Raw genomic sequence first — 24,238 nt, 5'->3', positions numbered from 1 at the left:
ACGCATGCAACGCCTCGCAAGATTCACAAATCAAGAAAAATAACGAATGTAATGCTTTGTAACGTCTGTAACATGGGAGCGGGTAATTTCGCCGAAAGCCTCTTGCATACAAACCTGTAACCGCCTTGTTTGCCCGGTCTACTCAAAGCTAGGTTAAGCGCTGACGAGCCGAAGGCGAAACGCGAAGAAATAGAAACAAAATATGTGCTTTTTGCACAAACCAACAAAACCCCTAAATGTATTATTCATTTTTTTGTTAACGTTTATTTTAAATCAATTCCAATTATAAAATTAAGACAATTGCAGGAATCGGTGAAATGACCCTTTCGACGAAATGTCTTTCGGCGAAATGTCATTCGACGAAATTACCCTTTCGGCGAAATGACCCTGATCCCTGTAACATACAGAATGATAACGCATGTAACGCTTCGTAACACCTATATCTCACAAAAACAATTCGTAACACAAATTTGTGTTTGGTACGCGGATATCCGAAGTTACGCGTTTTTTACACGGATTCTCTAAGTTACGCGAGTTCCGAAGTTGTACGGTTTTTCTATGTGGCTTTTCGAAGTTACGAAACATTTTTTACATAGATTTCCGAGGTTTCGCGGTTTTTAGGCGGTTTTCCGTTTTCCGGTACACGAAATCTCTAAATCTGGATTGAGTGCGAAGGAAGAGACTGTTGTAGAGTAGCGGTTCTTGTTTTTGACTGTTTTCAATGTTTCAATTTACTTGACGAAAAATATTTGTAGTCGATTTGCCCTGAAGAGTAATAAAAATTTTAAAAAGCAACACTTGAGCAAAAAGCTATCTTTCAATAAGGAAAACAAAAGTGATACCGTCTTGTTAAAATAAACTTTTCGTCGCTTTTCGTATTTCATCAGCTACTTAACGTCCCGACGAATATTTTATTATCTATTCAAAGTGTAGAAAGTACACTTCCAATTGTTATAGCTTCAGATGGAAAGATGTTCATCCTTCATTGAAACTGTCTTTCATTGTTCCGTGAAAAAGACTGTATTTCGTTAGAAGGTGCGTATAATTTCAGTTGAATGATTTTGTACAACTCATGTCGAAAGAATATGATCCATTGGTCAAATGCAAAATTAATGTTTAATTTAAAGAATCCGATCAAATTCGTCTACTCACCTCCTGCAGATCGATGATGTTACCGAAAGCCGTCCGGAAAATGAATCCCGCACCGAGAGCGATGTTTTCGATGTTTCCAATGGTGTTTCGGATTGATGGTTGGTTGTCAGTGTGTTGTTTGTTGTTGTTGTTGTTGTTGTTGTCATAGTTTCAACCGACGGTTCGTGTGAATCATCAATGATGAGCATTTGTTTGTTTGTTTGTTTGTTGATTTTGTTGTTGATGATTTTTGGTTTTAATTTGACGTTCGCAGTGAGTTCGTTGGTGAGAAGAGAAGAAAAATCGCCACACAATACATTTGGGATTTCGTGCTGACGGAGGGGCGTTTTTTTTGTGGGGGTTTGTGTGTGTTGGTTTACGGATTTTTTGTTTTGGGTGATATTCTAGTATAGCTGCTGCTTCTGGTGAAAGATATCCGAAGAAAGAATGTAGAAGCTTTGAATGTAGCGGGATTCGGTTCAAATGGGGCTGGGCCATGATTTGGCTCATGTTTTTTTTTAATACAATCAAAGGGACGTATGAGTGGTATAAATAGCTAATGTGATTGTTTAGTCAAAAAAAAAAATGAAAGGAATTAAATGGTTTGATTTTGAGAAAAGGTACAAAGATTTGTCCTAACTGTGTGCGTGTAACGGAATTCAGTTCAGTCGAATCTACACTCTTTGGGGTGCTTTTTCTGGTAGGATTCCTGTGGAGGACCGTGCGAGGGATTATTCACAGAAGGATTCGTCGTGCATTGTAATAGTGCACGCGCATTCATACATACACACATACATTTAAGCATACACATAGACACGCACACCCACGGAAGAATGTGATGAGAGAAAATTAAAATGAGATGAGCGTTGTTTCTACGAATGGTTCGTACAGATACAGGCCATAGCTTTCAGCTACAAGGAACTTACCCGCTCTTCGACGGCAACCTTTCGTGATTTCCACACAAACTCACACACAGCGATAACGCACGCCACTCCCATTCCGCCCATCAGTACTACGAAGACTCCACCGACGTTGGCCAGTCCGAGTTCGTTTGCGGTGGAGCTAGATTTCGATGTTTCGTCCTGTGGAAATTGATATGTTTGATAAAGTGCTGCACGACCCACGTTCTGTCATTCCGATAAGCACTTACCCTACAGGAGCCACCGCCCCGTTTCTCTTTCCACCAACGTGTTTTCAGAATGTGTAACTTTCCTTCCTCTTGCAGTTTGAGCACGGCTCCACTGATGGCAGTGCGAAATGGTGAATCTGTCGATAAAGGAAAATAGTCGGTCAAAGTCGATACAGTTACCGACTCGCGGAGGTTCTTACTTGGTGGCATTGCAATTCCGTATCCTTTGGAGTCGAGCATTCCACCGACCTGGGTCAGTTCGCAGTTCCGTTCGATCACGTACTCGATCGAGGTGGATTCCATCAGAAACGCGTAACTGCCTTTACCCTTGACGACCCGTTCGACTCCTTCGATGTTACTGGCAGTGAATACCGACGGACGGGTTGACTCCATGAAGGACCACATCCGTTGGTACGTGGAGAAGTTTGAGTCCTGCGTTCGGTGGCAGAAGGTTCAGTCATAGTTTGAACACATACACAAACTTACCCTGAAAAACGCAGCAGTGCTGCCACCTCGAAGCGCTCCGTACTTGATCTTGGTCTGCTTGGCCAGATCTTCGGCACTCTCGATGGGCGAATCCATTCGTTCGACTGTCAGGAAAGCCGCCAAGTTGGCCGTGTACGAACTGATCATGATGAGCGTAAAGAACCACCACATCCCAGCGACCATCCGAGTGGAAACGGCCCTTCGATTGGTGACGTTTTGAGCAGCGGAAGTAATTCGTATAAGAAAAAAAAGTTCCGTTAGTTACTGTGCAGTTATCTTCTTCCGGTTCATTAGAGATGCGTTAGAAGCGAGATGGAAGTTGAGATGTCGAAACGTGCTGACGGAAACTTTGAGAGAATAGAAAAGCGAGAGCAAAGCGTCCTTCGACAAGCCCGGTAAACCGATAGCCGGTTCCGGAACCAATCAAATTTGGTGTTTTACATAAATTCATCAATTTATTCCTAATTAAATTTTACAGCAGTCAACAACCACGGTGTGACCGAAAAGCGCAATATGCACTGATTGGAGAAACGAAAAAAAAAATCAAAGTGAAAAATGCCAAATTGATGTGCGTTTGCCGATTCTCGCGCTGAAACAGTTTAATTCAATTTCGAAATGGTAACATTTTTTTCAATTTATAACTTGTTTACCTACGGATAAATGGACGAATGGCAATAAACGACAATCGTTAAAGCTACTACTGCCGTCAGTATTTACAGTCATGTTTCACCGGTACCATTGATATTATTGTTTGCAACAGGCGGCGGATAAAGAGAGACAATGGATGAAAAATTGCTGACCGGAAAATTTTAAATCCGAACCGATAAGAACGTGACAGAATTATACATCCCACACGGGCGAGGTTCACCACACATACAGAAAACAGAGGAAAAAAAAAGAACAAACGAAAATTGAGTGTCGTTTCGAATTACCTTTTGAGGTTTGGTGGAATCGAGTTAAATGGAGGCAGCTCAGTTTACAGGAATGCTTGAGACCAGTTGGCTTTCCGATAAACTGAGCAAAGTGGAAATGGGAGAAAAAAAATCATGATTTGCTCTAGTTTGGGATAAATCGAAGTGGTGATAGAAAATATTGGTTAAACTTTCTTATTTTAGATTGCTACTTTTTGAACATAAGACTAAAGTGTGTAGCTTCATGACTTAAATCAATATCATAAGGGTATTTTTTTGCTGCTAGCTTTTTGGCAACACTGGTTTTGACAGATCAAGCGTGAATCGTGTCTTGTGTCATTGTTACAGTTGTTCACTGTGGTCTATAACTTAATCATGAATCGTCGTTTGGTCTATAATTCAATCGTGAATGGACGCTGACAAAGTTGAAGGAAGATCCATTTTTTAACGAAAACTTGTGTTCAGCAATGAAGCTCATTTCTGGTTGAAATGATACGTCAACAAGCAAATTTGTCGCATCTGAAGTGAAGACCAGCCAGAAGCATTGCAAGAGCTACCAATGCATCGCAAAAAAGTTACTGATTGGTGTGGATCATGGGTCGGTGGCATTATTCGTGAAATACCGGCCGATATGTTGAGAGAGTTTGCCAAAATTGGCCAACATTTGCATGAAATCATCTTAAATAAAGATTTTATAAATTTTCTCAACTTGTGTTTTCTAATCAAATCCTATACCTGTAAAAAGCACGGCAATATTAAGTATCAAACATATAATCATGAACGAAAAAGGCTACAAAAATCTTCGTGCTACAAATTTATTCTGACATTGAACAAAACATTTTAGAGATTGTGGACAGCAAGTATGTTCATATAAATTCCTGGTGGATTTTCCTCGAAAACAAAATTAATCTAAGTAAAATATTTTTCGAGTTATAAATCATATTTATTATGCTATTTGAAACCTAATATCTGATTTGTCATATTTCGATATCAAATCATCACGTATTCTACTTGGTAATTAAGTTTAAATTTAGACGTTTTCATCAGTTTAAAGTCAATTGAATACTAATAATACATAATACATTCAGAATATTTATTGTTTGATTGATGAAATTTAAATTTAGTGTCTATAAGTTTAATATGATTCCATTCAAATTAGATTTGAAGTGATTATTTACACACTGATATGCGGCGAAATGAAGTGCAAAAGACTTCAGTGCAACGTGTCGACTTTTATCAGTGTGTGTTTAAATCTGACTCTAGCGTTGCCAGGTTGCTAGATTTATCTGGAAAATGCCAGATTTTTCTCATTTCGCCTACACTCTAACTAACCAGATCTTTTGCCAGATTTTCCTTTTTTTCCAGATTTTGTCAGATCTCACCAGATCTTTACGGTTTTGGCCTCTATAGGATAGGTGGTGAGGCCTTTTTTTTGCTCACTGAAAATGAAGATTCAGATAAATTTTTGAGTCAGAGACAGATTAAAAAAAACATGGCAACTATGTCTGGCTCTCATACCGTAAAAAAAACAGTCAAAACTACACGTTTTGGTTACTTTCTTCTCAAATAGTTACTGAACATGTCTCATGTTCTCTTCGCAAATCTTTGTAATCTTTGTCGCGATAATTTTGGTTTCGTTGCCTGAAATAATCAATAATAGTTTATTGCTGGGGAATTACCGAAAATATTAGCGATCGCGTCATAACAAAAGGATGAGGAGTTAGACTTGCTTGTTGAGACTTTTGCTTAATTTATGAAGTGCTGTTTTTTTATGTGACACATGAAATTTTCCAGACAATGGAATTACGGATCGTCGAACAATATCATTGAGTTCATACACGGCAAGGATTTTTTTGTAGATCGGCGAAAACAAAATTGTAAATTTAATTATTTTATTTGAAATCTCATAAATAATTGATGACATTTCCATATAAAGATGTATTCTACATGATAATTAAGTTTGCCACTTGCCACTTAAATTGCAAGTGTTAATCACTTCAAATCTGTTGTAAAAGGATATTACACTTAAATTTCGTCAATCGAACAGTAGATATATTTCAAATGAATTACACTTAATAATCAATTTGCTTGACATTTGCAATTTAATAGTCGGAAAATTCGTTTTGATTTAGGAAAATACTTGGACTTCAATAGGTAGAAGTCCAAGTATTTTCCTAAATCAAAACGAATTTTCCGACTATTAAGTTGCAAATGTCAAGCAAATTGATTATTAAGTGTAATTCATTTGAAATATATCTACTGTTCGATTGACGAAATTTAAGTGTAATATCCTTTTACAACAGATTTGAAGTGATTAACACTTGCAATTTAAGTGGCTAGCTATATGCGGCGAAATTAAGTGTAAAACACATAAATCTATTGTGTTGATTTTTATCAGTGTACGCTTCATTTGTGCTTTAAAACTTCAATGCATAAATTTAAAGTGTCATTGTCAAAACAAGTTAGTTTGAAGTGTCGCCATAGTGACGTATATTAGTCATATCAATAATTTTTATTTTCGTCGACAATTGTGGCAATATGAAGTGTCAAGCATATTATGAATGAAATGGCTGCAAGAAACTTCGTGAACTGATTGAATCAAATCATACAGTAAGTACATTCATTAAATCGCCGGTGAATTTTGATGAAAAACGATTCAGCAACTGATTGTCTTCGTTTATATTCTCATCTCAACTCTGTTTATGAAACTAAAATTAAACCTAGCAATCGGAAGAGAAAATAAACAAAGAAAAACTGTCGCTTGCTTTTTTGTACAAATCACGAGATACTTTTTCAATCTAATTTGCATGATACAAATAATGTGTTCGTTTTACAATTTATAGAATATAAAATTAAACCGTATAAATAATTTTATGCTTTATATTCGAATGATGACATTTTATTAACAAGAACTCAAACCAAGGATAAACTCAAGATTACGAAGTCCCATATAAATTGAAGAAAAAAACTTGTTCGGTAATCGTGAACCCGAGAACTCAGTAATAATATAATAATAGCCCCTTGTTAAAAAGTGTCGATAAACATAGAAAAGCGTCGCAAAAATACTATGGTTACGCTTCAAAACCAAAAGAAAATAAACAAAAGTTTAACAAAAGCAGATTAAACCGTCTTAAACGAATTAAATATTAGGCTAGTTGAATATAATAAATTACTTCTACATTCAAATACAAAGAACCGCAGAAAGTGTTGTGAGATGGTTCGATATTATGCATATTTGAACACGATTTGTTACTAATATAAAAACAAACGTCATCATAGTTACGACGCATAGAGCGACTGGGCGTTTGTGGTTTCGGTTCAACTAATCATTGAACTGCGACGGACGGTGAACCGATTTCATCGAGGGGTCATATTTAACTGGCGTATGAACAATCATAGCCTATTCCATCTTAAGTTTATCTTTGCTCAAACAAAAGGTAGTTTTTATTTTACTTGTAGAGCTTAGTCTGTCAGTTTCAGAGATGCCATTTATACAGATTTATCTGTATTATACAAATTTTTACATGCGCATACAGATTTAATGCAGAGTACAGATTGCATACTGATTTCCTGAACTTAATACAGATTTGTACCGATTTGACAGAGAGTAAGAATGAAAAAATATCAAACTTTTCCTTCTAGTCTTTTTAGTATTTGATTGCAGATAAAAGTTTATTAATCAACTGACAAATCACAAAAAATGGAACTATTTTCTGGAACTATTTGATGATGAACCAAGCGATGAACACTGAAATACAATTATATTATAGTTTGAACTTACTCAACATTATCAAACTAGATAAGTATATGGAATTACAATTCAATTGTTGTTGATAAAAAAGTTATTACATTTCGTCGTTGAATATTCCTATGAGCGTGTTTCTGACTTACAAAGATATGAAGAATAAATGCCCATTGAATCTAACATTCTATAACCACAATCTATTGGAATCATCATCGTTTTATTGAAGAAATTTCATTTGATTAGGGAATGCAGATAAATACAAATTTTTATACAAAGATTTTCTATGAAAATATCTAGCATCTCTGGTCAGATCAAACGCGGCTTATCTCGCCACCAGTATACATTCACACATCGTGTATGCAACCAACCTGCATATGAATGGTTTACACGCTCGTTCAATGTTATTCTAAAGTGAGTAAAATTGCACTCACTTTCGTTAAAAGTGGAACTACTATATAGTAAGTAAAGCGTGTTTATTCACTTTTGAGTAATGGGAAAATTAGCTCGAGTGAGTAAATATTATTCGATATCATTCGAATTATCTAAAGAATTCATTACTTTAAACAAATAAATATTTCTTTAAATATTTTCTCAAAAGTTCTTTTATTTTCATTTTGTAGTTTTTCCATAGAAAGTTGAAAATTATCTTTAAACTTCCTCACGTTTCCTTAAAACGAAGGTTGCACAAATGTGGCAGCGAAAACCTTCAATCGTGGAAACAGCTGCGCAAATTTTTCTTACTAGGAGGTATAACAATATTACCTTTAAATTTTCGATAGACACTCCTTCATCTACCAAGTCTCCAATCTGTTCCATTTTCCTTCAAATTTTCTTTCAATAGATACAAAAATTTTCAAATTTTCTTTCAATAGATACAAAAATCATTGAACGTAAATTTCACACAACGTTTTCAAAGCTGTGTGAGTAAAACTTGTTCTCAATTTAGAAACTGAGTAGAAGTTACTCAGTCTTTTAAATCAATATTGCTCACTGTTTGACATTTGAACTAAATAAGCAAAAGTTAGTACAAATTACTCACTTGAGAGTAACATTGAATGAGCGTGTACAATTAATGTTGTTGTTCCGTAACCGTTCCATGCCGGTGATAGTCGTCTGATGCCACGTGTGAATCGCTCTTACATATTGTTTTGTTTTCATCAGGAAATATATTGGCCACCCATTTTTCACAAGGGTCGCCGTTCGTTTTTTCACCGGGCATAGGAATTTGTTTTTTTTTCTAAAAGTTCTCTATTCATTATTTTTTGCGCTCTCTTTCTCTCTAAATCCAGAAAATATTAAAAAACTTATCATCTTTTTTCTATACAAAATAACAGTGAGGTTTCTAGAGTTAATTATGAGTACACTTTTAGGACTGCAAAAATGATTAAGGCTTATTTTGACAGATACTGAGTATCAAACATCTCAAAAGTTAGAAAATAGTAATGTACTGCACTTAATTTTATTTTCAGTGCAAAATAAAACCGAATATCTTTCCATCCGTCAAACTTGGAAGTGGTTCAACTATAACGTACATGTTTTATGAACACGCTCAACAATTTGGTCTTGACTTCTGATTGCTCTAGCAGAAGCAAGAAATCCCATCATTTAATGCTTTTCGCTGCAAGGGTCTTAAGAGGTTGGTTCCTTCGGTGACTATTTAGAACAACAACAGAACCATAAAACAAATTTTCATTCTTAAAAAGATGATCAATGAGCACAGTGAATTCCAAATCAACTCTTTAATTTCTTTTCCTTATGTAATAACTCTCCGGAAAAAAGGTAAAAAGCTCAGGCGTTAGACGCATTGCTTTTCTTCGATGTTGAGTCGGCAAGATTTGGCATGCTGCCACTGGCAGACGGAGATTAGAGAAACTGATGACATTTACAACAGATTGGATGGACATATGCAAAACCATTGAAGGAAACGGTTCACGAAAATCATCCTGAGGAACGTCATAAACGGGGATCAAGAACTGACCAAGTCCGAGAGGAAATAAATGTGCTCTACATTTCTTGGCTTCTTTACCAAGTAACCATTGGCATTAAGCGATGATACTGAACTTGCATGAAATCCATACTTATACAACATAAATTTCGTTTTGTAACCATGGATTTGAATCATATAATTCAAATTTCAATGAATGAAAAACACTGCAATTACGTAAGATCATTGCTAGCTTTAAATGAGTATAAAGAGCTAATAAAAAATGTTCGAGCAATAGCGATTTTAACTGTAAATGTCCATTTAGTGATATTGTCAAACAAGCATAATGTTATAACACGTATTTGAAGGTGCAAATTAATGTCTTCGTGTTTTTTTTCGGAATGGAAGTTTTGAAATCATTCATTAATTTTTTTTGTATATCCGACTAATTCCAGTTCAATAACAGCTAATTGTAAATCGAATAATCAAATATTTCGACTAGACAGCAATGTTTATTGGTTCTGACCGTACAGGCTAATTACATGGCTGGGATGTTCCGATCAGTTGTTCGCAAACTTTGGAACACACTTTTACTTCTCAGAACTCAAACTCATAAAAAAATCAATATGTTTATGGCAATCACTGGCTCAATGAAAGCTGGTCTTTCGACTTACAGTGCTCTTTGATACACCCTGAGATGAGGTAATTCATGCGGGAAAATCTTCTACCCGAATCCTACCAAGATAACATCAAATACAACCATAAAAGTTTCATCGTTCAGAAAAACTTTTCGCCTTAAATTGTATTAATAAGTAATCTGATGGAATCTCGGGTGGGCTTTGCTTACGGGACAGGACCGACAGTACAGCAGCCAAAAAAACAACAACAACAAAATAACAGATTGGGGCAGCTTTCTCCCCGACCCTGGACGGACAGGAAACGGGACAATTCTTCAAAAGCACATTTTATATCGCCCTATAAAACAACGATAAAACTTTTCAATGCGTTTCGGTTGTTTCGGACCTGGCCTGCTATGACCGAGGAAAGAAACCGGTACCGGTGTTGGGGGGTGTTGATTGCGGAAAATGTCACTGTGTCGATGGCTGATGGCGTACCCGTTTTGCGATGAACCCAACCAAAAAAAAAAAATGAAAAACGGAAAAAAATGTGCAACAGCCTCCAATGTGCCCATAAAAAAAGCACCCAAACGCGCTTACCAAATCATTACTCACCGCATTGAATTTATATCGCCTTCGGGAATTCGTGCTCAGGAGGAGGGGGGTGGGCATTTTTCTGCCGCAGAGTTATGGATGATTTTAAGTTCGTAGCATAAAACAAAAATAGGGAGGAACAGTTTTTTTCCAGGTTGGAGGCCGATAAATAATTCATATCTGTTTAAGGCCTGCCAATTCCGGGTTCTGTGTTCCGGCTGTTTATCGGCACTTTCGGTCTTATCAATCATGAGCTTTTTATAAATAATTTACCGCTTTTGTAAAGTACACCCATAAAGCAGATTGAGGATTTATTGGGGGAAACTGATCACAAATCATTTATTCGAAGTAAGAAGTCCGGACCAAAATAAAATTTCATCTTCAAGGTTTAGTGGCTTTTATTCAAAAGTCTTCAAGAGTCAATCAAAAGGGTTTTGAAAAATCCTACAGGAATATGAGAAAGCCATCATCACACCACTAGGTGGATTGAAACAGGTTTTTGGTATACACAATTCCAATGATCAAACTACGAGTATGAATGAATAAACAAGTCAACAAACGATTGAACTCTATTTAGAAAAATATTGCAATTGTTTTCTAGATAAATAGAATCCATAATCGAAATTGTGTGCATAGTTTCCTGGAAGACCTATCGATATTCTGTTTGCAAAATAATCGGAATGCAGCAAGATTGGTCCAACTGAAAGAGCTCACCTATGGAGCCAAATCACAAACGACGGTAAGACGGATTACTACTTGAATGTTTTTTTTTTTCATTCTATTTATGAACAAACTCATTCCAAATTGAATCGTGGGATTTGCTATTTTCTGTTGAATGCCGGTGGAAAATTGTGCACATTATTTTCAATTTCCAACCCTCGCCGCCGTTCGCAACTGGATGCCATTGTCAAGACAAACAATGCCAAACAGGTAGAGTACATAGAAAACCAAATTGAATTTTTTTCCAATTTGTCGTTGGGGGAACTTCACTCCACACACTGTGGTTGTGTGCGACGAAACCAGCCGGCGGTGTTCATATTTGGAATTTGGGAACGCTTTTCGTCGGTTTTGCATCCGGTTGTGCACTGTTTGTTTACCGCAGCATGAAAGCAAGAAGAAGAAGAAGAAGCAAAAGAAAAAACAACAAACTAACATCAATCGACTGGATCAAAGTGGGCTGTGCTGCACATCAAGTGAAAGAAGAGCGCACCAGTTTTTGAATTTGATTTCGATTGTTTATTCGAACGAGAATAAGAAAGCTTATTCTATTGTATTGCAATCCTTCGTCGGTGCAGTGGTTTTAGATTGTGTGTGTGCATGTATACTTTTCACTTTTTATTTATTCGCGTTTTCTAGAATAGCGAGACTTATTTGAAAGTTACTTTTGGTTAATTTCGAAACTACTTTTGGTGAGTTCGACGAGCATATGGCTGACACTTCCGGTTCCGAAAATATATAAATGACGTAACCGACAATCCACGTAAGCACTGAATGCCACATTTGTGAACTAACCGAATCAATCGGAATGAATTTGTGTCAAAATCATGAAAAATTTGAGTCATCTATCTTGTTATAAAAAAAATATGTTAGAAAGAGAAAGGAAATGCCACACTATTCGGTGGATTTAGAAGAGGTTTTTAACAATGGATTGAGCTGCAGTGATATATGTTTTGACGAACTTGAGAATTTTCTATTCTAGTCTCTTTTATCGGATTGGGGTAAGGAGTTTATGTTATAGCAAATAGCATTAACTTTACGTTTTCCTAGCCGTTTATGTTGAGCTGCAGGTGGCATAACAGTTCATCATAAACTGTTATGCACTGACGAGTCGAAGACGAAAGGTAAAGATAATGAAATTGGTTATGTGCCCTAACACAAAATAAGGTTAATCCCTAAATACGGAATATGTTCGTGTTCTTGTTACAATATAGTTTGGACTTAGTCCCATCAGAACTAGTACCGAATTGCTACATGGGTAAACTACTAGATCAAAGCACCATTCGTTTTCTTCTAATTGAACTTGATGGGGACGCATAGTTGATTGTTATTTTTCAGAAAAAATCAAATATTATTTTTGTTTAGATTATAAAGGGATCAACCTTAAGGTTATTCGCTTCTTCGTGTCCGAAAAACTTCTTGAGGAGTTGGGAATCGAACCCAGGTGGGCTGCACCTTACCCATCACGCCACATCCGCCCATCGACTTACCCATCACGCTATACCCGTCCCCAATCAAATATTGAAGTCGTTCACATTTCAAAAACATATGAAACCAAAGCATTTTTAAACGTTTTATTATTTAATTATTTATTTACTATTAAAAAATCCAGCGGTGTAAAAATCGGAATTAGGAAAAAATATGTATGAAAATTTTCAGATTTTTTTAATGAATGAATCATATCTTGATTTTTTTAGAAAAACTTGTTTTAATTTACCTAGTGGTGTAATGATGCCATTCTCATATTACTCATGTGTTTATGAATTTTTGCTTCTCCCAAACAAAATTTTTAAATTTGAATAAAAAGTTGAACAATTTTAAACACACTTCACCCATTAGATCCGAAAACCGAAAGTCGAATCCGGATGATATTAAATTTGAAAAATATTTGTTCCTAAGTTTGTGGAAATCGTATAAGACAACTCTGAGAAAATGAAGTGAGTTCCGTTTAGAAGTTTCTGACCACTATTTCCAGTACTTCCGGAAGCGGGAACTAGAAACCGGTATTGCCGAAGTCAATTCGTGTAGACAGCAACAAACATAACCTACAAATTGAAATAGTTTTGAGTCATATTTAGAAGAGTTTTTACCTGTTTACCTTTCTCATAAAGGGTGGGGATGCAAAACCGACTTTTCATCCAAGAATCAGAGGGCAGAGTGGCAATTAAAGGGTAATTTTCTTAGTAAATTAGTACATAAATTCCATTTCCCCTTTACACAATACAAGTAGGTTTAGAATTTTCCCTACACAAAAATCTCAGAATTGCGGAAGCAAATGATGTCCTCATGGTAACAACCAAATCATATATAATAGGGCTGAAAAGTTACCACTTGTGGCTGAACACCCAATTTATATCTTAATAATTTAATTTTAACTCATATTCCAATAAATAGTTATTTAAAAAACAAGGGTGATTTTCTTGCTGGTATGTTTTTGGCAACACTGTTTTTTGACAGATCACGTGTGAATCGTGCCTTGTGCCATTGTCAAACTTGTACAGTTTTAATTATAAAATTAATATTTCGGATCTGCAAGAATCTGTCGAGAGGAGAAAGCAACTGATGGCAAGTAAGGCCAATGTGCAAAAAGGCACAAATTTGTACATGTACTACAAACTTTTGGTGCGTTCTGAAAGCTCAACAAATAATTAGAGCAACCAGGCATACAAGAGGGGGATTTAGGGGTTCCAGAACCAAACAAAAATATTACGTCTTGGAAGCTCTTCTCTATGAATAATCTATAAACGAATTTCGCGCCAACTCGAACAAACGGTGGCAGAACCTATCTGATTTGCATGAAACTTTCTGAACATGTAGACTTTGTGTCAAACTGTCTTTTGAAAAGGGCTAAACATTTTTAACCAATTTTTTTTCAAAGAGCTATTGTCGAAAATGATAAATCCTACACAAAAAAGTGTTACACAAGTGATTTTTCAAAACCAGTTTAATTTTTCAATAAAAAATTCTGGAAAAAATTTTTATCCCCCGGTGAACGACCAAAAGGTTAAATCCGGGGTAAAATAAATGATATTAATAATAATTCTTATCGAGTACCACACTGAAAAAATTTGATTTTAAAAATTTAAAGTCGAATTACAAAGACACCAATTTTCGTTTTTGATAGAATTTGGTCCTAAGATTGGTGATTACCTTTCCTACAAACCGTTCACTGCAAGATGGGCACTTTCGAAGAAAGAAAGTTTTTCAAACAAAAACTATTTCTTGTTCATTTTTTGTTTTACTGAGGTTTTTATCATTCTAGATTCCAATGAATCTTAATTTGTGAAAAATTTTCACCAAATATCCTGTTGCTAGTTTTTAAGATTTTCAAATTTTTAAGATTTTTTTTTCAGTATAAAAAACAGTTAGTAATTTTTTTAGTATATTCATTCGAAAATTATACTTATTTTGAGAACATCACCAGCACTACATTTTTTATAGGGTTTGTCATTTTTCTACTCTAATTAAAGTCTGTCCCAGAAAGTATGGACGCAACCAAAAACCGCTACCATTTCGCAATGGTTTAGAATCTGTCAATTTCGGTGACGATAACACCTTTGAGGATAAACCGAAAACGGGTCGAAGAAAAGGTCCTGCTAACTCTCAGTTGGATAAACGTATATCTGAAGGCGTTCGAGCAAAAGAAGAAGGTGTCAGTTCGGGATGTGACCAAAAAAGTGGACACTTCAAAATCAAATGTTCTTCGTGCTAAAGAACGTTTGAATCTTCAAACCTATAAGAAGCAGAAACAACCAAAACGTAGTCCGAAACAAGAAGCATCGATCAGGCCGAGGGTTTGAAAGCTGTGCAATACGATTCTTGCTGGAAATTTGAACTGCATAATCATGGACGACGAAACCTATGTGAAACTCGATTATAAATCCTTGCCGAGACCACAATATTATACGGTGCGAAAAGGGCAAGTGTTAAACCAGTCCGAAACATCGATTGAAGTCGAAAAATTTGGTAAGAAAGCTATGGTCTGGCAAGCAATTTGTAGCTGCGGTAAGATTTCGAAACCCTTCATCATCACTGCTTCAATGAACAGCGAAATTTACATCAAGGAATGTTTACAAAAACGACTTCTACCCATGATTCGAAGCCACAAGGATCCTGTTGTTTTCTGGCCAGATCTTGCTTCTTGCCACTACTCGAAATCAACGGTTGAATGGTATGCTACCAAAAATGTCACTTTCGTTCCAGAAGACATGAATCCACCAAATTACCCACAACTTCGACCAATTAAGGAATTTTGGGCGTTAACGAAGGCACATCTTAGGAAACATGTCTCGGCAGCCGAAACCATTCAACAGTTCGAAAAAGATTGGAAAAAAGTGTCAAAACTTGTCGCCAAGAAGTCTGTACGGAATTTAATGAGGAACGTTCGCAAAAAGGTGCGCCAGCTAGTCTACAATGGCTAAGTAGCAAATGTTGAGAATAATATTCTGTTGTTGTAGTCTAATATTATCAGTATATCGAATAAAATTTGAGTATCTAACACTTGTGAATTATTTACAGCGAAATCAAAGTGCGCCCATACTTTCTGGGACAGTCTTTAATTGCAACAAAATTGATAATAACGTCTAGTTTGTTCCAAAAAATAGTCTAGAACAATTATGGAAAAATAAAAGATTTTCAAAATTTAAAGTAAACTTACAAAAAAAAACACCACTTTCGAATTCAATGATACTTTGTTTTAGGAAAAAAGTGTTTCTAACTAAAACTTTTTATTCACCATTGTTGATACTTTTTGCAAATATCGGGCAATAGTTTTGCAATAGTCTGTGAAATATCCTCATAAATTGTATTTCATAATTTTTGGATGACAATAACCTTCAGTTTAATTTATAAAATAAAAAGGAAATGTAAATTTTTGTTATAAAAAAAAAGTATTTTTTTGTAAATTGGTTTTAAATTTTTAATGGACACGATATGAAAGTTTTTCAGTATTTTGATTGGAAAGCTTGACTGATTTTGTGAAAATCTCAGTTTGCCAGTTTCCGTCAACTATTTGAATAGAAATGGTTGAAAAGGTTCAGCCCTTTTTAAAAGACAGTCTAGATCAATATTGGAAAAAAAACAAGATATGCATTGTGACATTTTCAGACAAAGTCTACAGAGGGTTCCATTAAAATCTGAGCAAATTTTGCCAACTTCGAATATGGTTTAGTGCGAAATTTGTCATATTTAAGTCAATTATAGAATGAAAAATTTTCAACTAACGACTTTATCCAAAAAAAAAATCAAGTAATTTTATACATATTTCCATGCGCATAGAAATTAGCTACATGTTCTGAGATTCCCTCCGAAAAAATATTCTGGGTACGTACGCTGCTTTTTCAATGATTTAACCCAGTAAAATTTGTCGGCCGGATTCGGTCCGATTGACGAGCAGATTGATCACGTTCCTCTATCGTCATATGATAAAGCAAGAAAAACTTTCTGTAATATTATTGGTGGAAAAACTCGACTTTCTTATAAATCTGTATAAAATCAATATTTTTTTTAGCAGAAACCGTATAAAAAATCAGTAAATTTTACTAATGTACTTGAAAATCAGTAGAATACTGAAAAATCCACATATCTGGTAACCCTGATTCCGATTAGGAACCGGTTATCGAATAGAAGATCCATGGTAATAGATATTTATTTTTCATAAACGATGTAAAGAAGTTCGAGTAACCTATTTTTATCATTTCCACGCGATCGGGTCCCGGCGTCGGGTTTCACCTTAATTTGCAGCAAATTTATCGAATGGTCAGAACAGAAACGCAAACAGAAATAAAGTTTTATTTCTGCCATCAATTTATCGGACTTGGAAATTTTGTTGTGCCATTTTCTTTCGGTTGTGGTCCGGAATCTGAACACGGCAAACCAGCTGCAAACAGAAAAAAAGCATCCAACGGGGAGTAAGAACTTTATAATTAGTTTTGTAATTGCTGGTTGTATAACATTTCGCAAACATAAGTCTGATTAATATCGCTTTTGAAATGGTATTTTTACGGAACCACCAGAAATGACCAGCTACAATTTAGATTTTATGTGCAAGCTTCAATAACTTGTTACAATATTCGTTGCTTCTTGCTTCGGTTGTTTTTTTCGTCGGTCTATCCGAAGACTTTATTGTTGTCGTAGAAAACGAAACCCGTTGCCATCGCAATGCAGCCATTATTTACAAAGGCGCCGGGAGTATAATCACTTTGTTCCAAAACATCGCTGTGTGGAAATCCAACTCAACATTGTAGCCAAACTTTTTTTTTCTGCCCCAAGATAAATTGACCATTCAACCGGGAGCCTTACAAGGGCATAGTAGCAAAACAAACCCCGAACGATAGCGCAACAGTTCTACTATTCGGGTGCACTGGCAAACGAGTGGCAACAGTTTTCCCCCCGTTTCCTTTTCCAGCTTTTCGATAGCAGGCAGAAGCATTTCACTTCAATTTCTGTTTTCTCATCACCGTATCTCGCCGCTTCGCTGAGTTTGAAGCCATTATTGCTGGTACTTTCTGCCATAACAATCAACATAATGCAATCATCACTCCCACGAGGAGCCCCAACCCGACCCGACCAGGATGCGGGAAAAGGGTAGCTACTCTTAAGCTCTCTTCTCGACCATCTCCATCATCTACTTTCTCTCTCCCTCTCGTTGGCAGTGCACTACCTACAGAAGTAGAAGAAGAAGTACCTTTTGTAAGTGCGCTGATGGGGAAGGATATGCTGCACGGAAAGCCTGCAACCGGAGCGAATGGATATTTGATGGGAGTTTTTGATTACAGACAGAAGAAAAAAGAGATGCAGATTTGAATTGCCTTGATTTTTCTTTTGATCAATGTGGATTACGTTTCTACAGTGCGAAATGTTAATGGTGCTAGAAATCAGGGCTGGAAAAAAAACGTATGCCAAGGTCGAAATTAACTTGTTTAGTCAGAAGCAATTACATTTCTCGTTTCCGATAGGGGGAACTTCAACGAGGATACTGAGAACGCAGTCAACTAAAAAGACCTACAAAGTTCAATATTTTTGAGCTCGGTTCCCAAGATTTTTTAAATTAACTTTAAATTACGGATATACATTCTTAACACCCAAGTAGCAATCCGCAACTAGTTCTGATACGACAAAGTCCAAACTATGTTGCAACAAGAGCACGAATATGTGTTTTATGTTATACTGGTTAAAACATGGTGACAGCAATGTTTCATCATAGCATAACTAGTTACGAAATAGTTATTTGGGTTTCCAATCATAACATCTTTGTGTCATATTGAAATAAATATATTTTATAAGCTATCGTTACTTAATCCAAACATATTTTTAATCACAGCAATGCTTCTAGCCACTATTTTTTTTTTTTTTTTTTTTCATAAATACGTTTATTTCATAGGCAATATACATAAGTTTTTCTTCGCCGTGGCATCCACAATACATAGTAGTTTAAACCTAATACATTTCGAATATCATATTAGTATGTTGGTACTCATTAGTTAATCTAAACACTGTTTTTATCAAGCGAGTTGCTATTTTAATTACATTAAATAAAATACATTTATTTTGTACATGATCTTATAACTATTTCAGGATTGTTTGTATCAGTTCACCACTTATATTCAATATCCTATAGTTGGCTATTGGTTGAACTCATGGAAGAGAAAACAGTTTAACATAAAATAAAATTTAAATTGGAACTCCAATGGATTTAATGAAATGATAAAGAAGTTTCATGTATGGAAGGTCACGACAAGCAAGAATGTCGCGAACTGGGACATTGGATAGTCTACCTTGGGTACGCAAGGAATTTATTAGTTGAGATCTGACATCACGAAACTCCACGCATGTCCAAACAACATGGTCAATATCGCGGTAACCTTCGCCGCAAGCACAATGATTAGTCTCGGAAAGTCCAATTCGAAGGAGATGTGCATCTAACGTGTAGTGATTGGACATGAGTCTGGACATCACACGAATGAAATCTCTACTCACATCCAGTCCCCTGAACCATGCCTTTGTCGATATTTTAGGAATAATTGAGTGCATCCACCGACCCAGATCATCTTTATCCCAAGAAGCTTGCCAGCTGGCAAGTGTTCTTTGGCGAGACGCGCTATAGAATTCGTTGAAAGCAATCGGTCTCTCATAAATTTCACCCTCAATAGCACCACGTTTGGCTAAAATATCGGCTCTTTCATTGCCTGGAATGGAGCAATGAGCCGGAACCCAAACTATTGTGATTAGATAATTATTATTCAATATGTCGTTCAGACACTGTTTTATTTTACCCAAGAAAAACGGTTCATTTTTGCCAGCAGCGTTTGAGCGAATGGCTTCAATTGCACTCAGACTATCTGTGAAGAGGAAATAATGGTTTGGAGATAATGTGACGATTACATTCAAGCTATAATGAACTGCTGCTAACTCTGCTATATAAACAGATGCAGGTTCTTGAAGCTTGAATGAGGCCGAAACATTATTGTTGAACATACCAAACCCTGTCGCTTCTTCCATTCGCGATCCGTCCGTGTAAAACATTTTCTCAGAGTTAATATGCCTGAACTTACTTGAAAATATTTTTGGGATTTCCATAGAGCGTAGGTGGTCCGGGATTCCACGCACTTCGCGCTGCATGGATGTGTCGAAAAATAAAGTTGAGTCAGGTACATTTAGGAGGCTGACACGGATAGGAATATATCTTGAAGGGTTGATTTCCTGTGACATATGGTTAAAATATACTGTCATGAATTTTGTTTGAGATCGAAGCTCGACTAGTCGTTCGAAATTATTAATTACCATGGGATTCAGCACATCACATCTTATTAGCAGGCGTGATGAAAGCTCCCAAAATCGATCTTTTAATGGAAGAACTCCCGCCAGAACTTCAAGACTCATTGTATGTGTCGAATGCATGCAGCCTAAAGCAATTCGCAAACAACGGTACTGAATTCGCTCAAGTTTGATAATATGAGAATTTGCAGCGGAACGAAAACAAACGCATCCATATTCCATCACTGAAAGTATCGTTGTCTGATACAATTTTATTAGATCTTGCGGATGAGCACCCCACCAAGACCCTGTTATTGTTCGAAGAAAATTTACTCTTTGTTGGCATTTCGTTATCAGATACCTAATGTGTCCTCCCCACGTGCATTTGGAATCAAACCACACCCCGAGGTATTTGAAAGTCAAAACCTGTTCGATTATTCTTCCCATCATATGAAGCTGAAGTTGCGCGGGATCATGCTTTTTTGAAAAGACGACCAGCTCTGTTTTCTCCGCAGAGAATTCGATACCAAGATGAACAGCCCAAACGGACAATTTATCTAAGGTATCTTGCAATGGTTTTTGCAGATCAATAGCTTTGGATCCAGTAACTGAAACCACGCCATCATCTGCCAATTGTCTTAGTGTACATGGGGTTACTAGACAGCTGTCAATGTCATTCACGTAAAAATTATAGAGGAGCGGACTGAGGCATGAGCCTTGCGGGAGACCCATGTAGCTAATTCTGATTGTTGCCAAATCGCCATGTGAAAAATGCATGCGTTTCTCTGACAAAAGGTTGTGCAAAAAATTATTTATAACCGCTGGGAGTCCATGTTGGTGGAGCTTGTCTGAAAGAACATCAATGGAAACTGAATCAAATGCTCCTTTAATGTCTAAAAATACTGATGCCATTTGTTGCTTTTGAGCGAAGGCAATTTGGATGTCAGACGAAAGTAATGCAAGGCAATCATTCGTCCCTTTATTTCTACGGAAGCCAAACTGAGTATCTGACAACAAACCGTTCGTCTCGACCCAAGTGTCGAGACGTCGTAGAATAATTTTTTCGAACAATTTTCTGATGCAGGACAACATCGCAATGGGTCTATATGAGTTGTGATTGGAAGCTGGTTTCCCCGGCTTTTGAATGGCGATAACTTTCACTTGTCTCCAGTCAGGTGGAACAATATTTTGCTCAAGAAACTTGTTGAACAATTCCAACAAACGTCTTTTTGCGAGGTCGGGCAGATTCTTCACCAAGTTGAATTTAATTCTGTCCAATCCAGGAGCGTTATTGTTACAAGACATGAGTGCTATGGAAAATTCCATCATTGAAAAGGGGCTATCAATGGAATCATCATTTGAAGAAGACTCCCTAACAATGCTATGCGTAGGAACGGAATCTGGACAAACTTTCCTCGCAAAATCAAATATCCATCGATTCGAGTACTCCTCACTCTCATTTCCTACGTTACGATTCCTCATTCGTCTGGCCGTATTCCAAAGAGTGCTCATTGAGGTTTCTCTTGACAAACCTTCCACAAAATGTCTCCAATAGCTGCATTTCTTAACCCGAAGTATGTTCTTGTACTTGGTTTCTAAAACCAAGAATTTTTCAAAATTCTGAGGAGTTCCTCCTCCTCGTTTTAAAAACGTCTTGAAAGCATTTTGTTTCGCGTGTTTAGCATCTGAGCACTCTTTGTCCCACCAAGGATTTGGAGGTCTTCTGTTAGACGATGGACCAAGAAATCGTTTGGTTTGGGCTTGTTCTGCGGCCTCCAGAATCGAACAAACGAGGAAGTCATATTCTTCAAGTGGGGGAAGCTCTTCCATTGAAGTTAAGACACTTGAAATATTACTTTGGTATTTAATCCAGTCAATATTTTTTGTCAAATCATATGGAATATTAACTGAATTAGCAATGCCTTTGTTACTGCTAATTGAGATGATGATTGGTAAATGATCGCTACCATGTAAATCAGGAAATACTTTCCAGGTGCAATCTAGTCGAATTGAAGTCGAACAAAGAGATAAATCTAATGCACTTGGACGTGCAGGAGGTCTTGGGATCCGTGTCATGCTACCCATATTTAGTACCGTCATGCTAAAATTGTCGCAAATATTATATATTAGAGATGATCTGCTATCATTGTAAACGGAACCCCACATCATTCCGTGCGAATTGAAATCTCCTAAAATCAAACGTGGAGCAGGAAGGGCTTCGACAATTTCATTAAGCTGTCGTTGTCCAACTTGAGCTCTTGGAGGAATATATACCGAAGCAATGCAAATGTCCTTTCCTTTAATGTTTATTTGACAAGCAACAACTTCTATACTAGAAGTCGAAGGAATGTTTAATCTATAAAAGGAATAACATTTCTTAATTCCTAAAAGCACTCCACCATACGGGGAGTCTCTGTCGAGACGTATAATGTTAAAGTCATTAAAATTTAAGGCTATGTTTGATGTAAGCCATGTTTCGCACAAAGCAAATACATCACATTTTTGACTATGCAACAAAACTTTAAATGAATCAAGTTTTGGCATGATGCTTCGACAATTCCACTGCAGGACAGTGATTGAATCATTTGCGGCGGATGATAAATTATCCATCAAATGATACAAAACCTGAAAGAGCTGGCCATTGAGCTGATAACTGTTTCAAAAAAGTTCTAGCTATTGGAAGGAATGCTGTTATGATGGTCTTTAGAGGTTCAGAAATATTGAATGCAGCGAAAATCCATTCTACAATTTCCGAAAATTTCAGTAATCCTGTTGGTGAATGTGAAATGGAGCCCACTGGATTATTGTCTTTTCTTGAGCTAGTTCCTGGATTGGTTTGTGAATTTGACAAACCAGGAGGCACAGTTTTTGGTTTTAAATTTGGCTTTTTAGCTTTAACACGGGGGTCTTTTTTTGAAGGTATAATTTTAGGTGTCTTTTTTGGTATTTTGTGGATTGTTAATCTCCTCTTAACAGACCCTTGAGGAGTGACAAACGAGGTATCTTCACTATTTCCGTCAGAGTCAGATTCCTCTGGCTCCGCAAGATTTGAAAAACCGTTTTCGGTTTCCAAAGGGGAGACATGTATGACCGTTTTGAGCATTTCTGCATATGTGCGCTTAGACCGTGCTTTTAAAGAAAGCTTCATTTTGTCTTTACGCAGCTTAAATGCAGCGCACACTGAAAGATCATCATGAGGGCTTTCCCCACAATAAACACATTTTTCAACATCTTTATCGCAAAGATTATCTTTATGAGGCCCTTGACATTTGATACATTTGGACTTATTACTACAGTAAGTAGCTGTATGTCCGAATTTTTTACAGTTCGTGCAATTCATAACATGCGGTACGAAAAGCCGAACAGGAAGACGAATTTTATCGATATAGACATGGCTAGGCAATGCAGATCCGGCAAATGTTACGCGAAACGAATCTGAGGGACGATAAGACTTTTTTCCATCGACAATAGATGCTGAGTACAATTGTTTGCACTCGAGTATCTTAACTCCCTCAAGCATGGAGTTTTTAAAACGGCCAACTCCATTTTTAAGTAAATCATCTGCTGTCAGACTTGCTTCAGTCACAACACCGTCAATTTCTACCTCCTTCGATGGAATGTAAACTCGATATTCAATAGCAAATAATTTACAGGTTACAATATCGTTTGCCTGTTTCAAGTCGTTAACTACAACTCGAATTTTATCTCTATTAACCTTACAGATTTCTTTAACTTCAGAGAAATGTGATGTCAAATCCTTTGTAATTTGCATCAAGTTTAAAATCTTTTCTTTTTTTCGAAGATAGACTATCCATGGCCCAGTGGTACCCTGTGGATAATGTTTAGCCCTCGGAGTATTTAAACTTTTACTAGTATCCGGAATCGGATTCGGATGATCTTCCATGAGATCATCCATTACATTAAATTTTTTTTGTAAATTAATAATACCAAAATAAAAACTTATGTTTAGTAAAATTTCAGATATAAGAAATAAAAAATAAATTAAATTAAATCTACCTTGTAGCTGATGTCTCTGTTCCTTTATCGTGAAGAACGACGTGAAGCTCTTCCAACGATTTCCAATTGGCAGTCTTTTGCTGTTTCCAATTGGCAGTCTTCTGTCGTTTACTGCTATCTCAGTTGCTCTGCCGTCGTTGTGAACACCACTGCACTTGCTGTACCTGACCCCAGGTACAGTGCTTTTGCTCTTGGTGGCGATCAAATGCGATG

At 36.6% G+C, this 24,238-nt stretch overlaps 1 protein-coding gene across 5 annotated transcripts in view; it reads right to left on the bottom strand.

Annotated features, from left to right (window-relative positions):
• The window catches only part of LOC131426045 (glutamate receptor ionotropic, kainate 2), a 318,947-nt gene that overhangs the window by 9,987 nt on the left and 284,722 nt on the right, over nt 1–24,238 (bottom strand). For 2 of the 5 annotated variants that reach the window (XM_058588453.1, XM_058588452.1), the window contains exons 13-17: nt 2,747–2,945; nt 2,461–2,692; nt 2,282–2,397; nt 2,058–2,213; nt 1,153–1,840 (exon numbers count right to left, since the gene is read on the bottom strand). In XM_058588453.1, the coding sequence (XP_058444436.1) occupies nt 1,796–1,840; nt 2,058–2,213; nt 2,282–2,397; nt 2,461–2,692; nt 2,747–2,945 (748 nt within the window). In that variant the 3' untranslated portion in view covers nt 1,153–1,795. Of the gene's footprint in view, nt 1–1,152; nt 1,841–2,042; nt 2,214–2,281; nt 2,398–2,460; nt 2,693–2,746; nt 2,946–24,238 lie in introns of those variants that run through there. The other 3 variants (XM_058588456.1, XM_058588457.1, XM_058588455.1) reach the window with 2 other exon arrangements.

The sequence above is a fragment of the Malaya genurostris genome, chromosome 1 (genome assembly GCF_030247185.1).
Source record: "Malaya genurostris strain Urasoe2022 chromosome 1, Malgen_1.1, whole genome shotgun sequence".
Lineage (NCBI taxonomy): Eukaryota > Metazoa > Arthropoda > Insecta > Diptera > Culicidae > Malaya > Malaya genurostris.
This window is presented reverse-complemented; position numbering and strand designations above follow the sequence as displayed.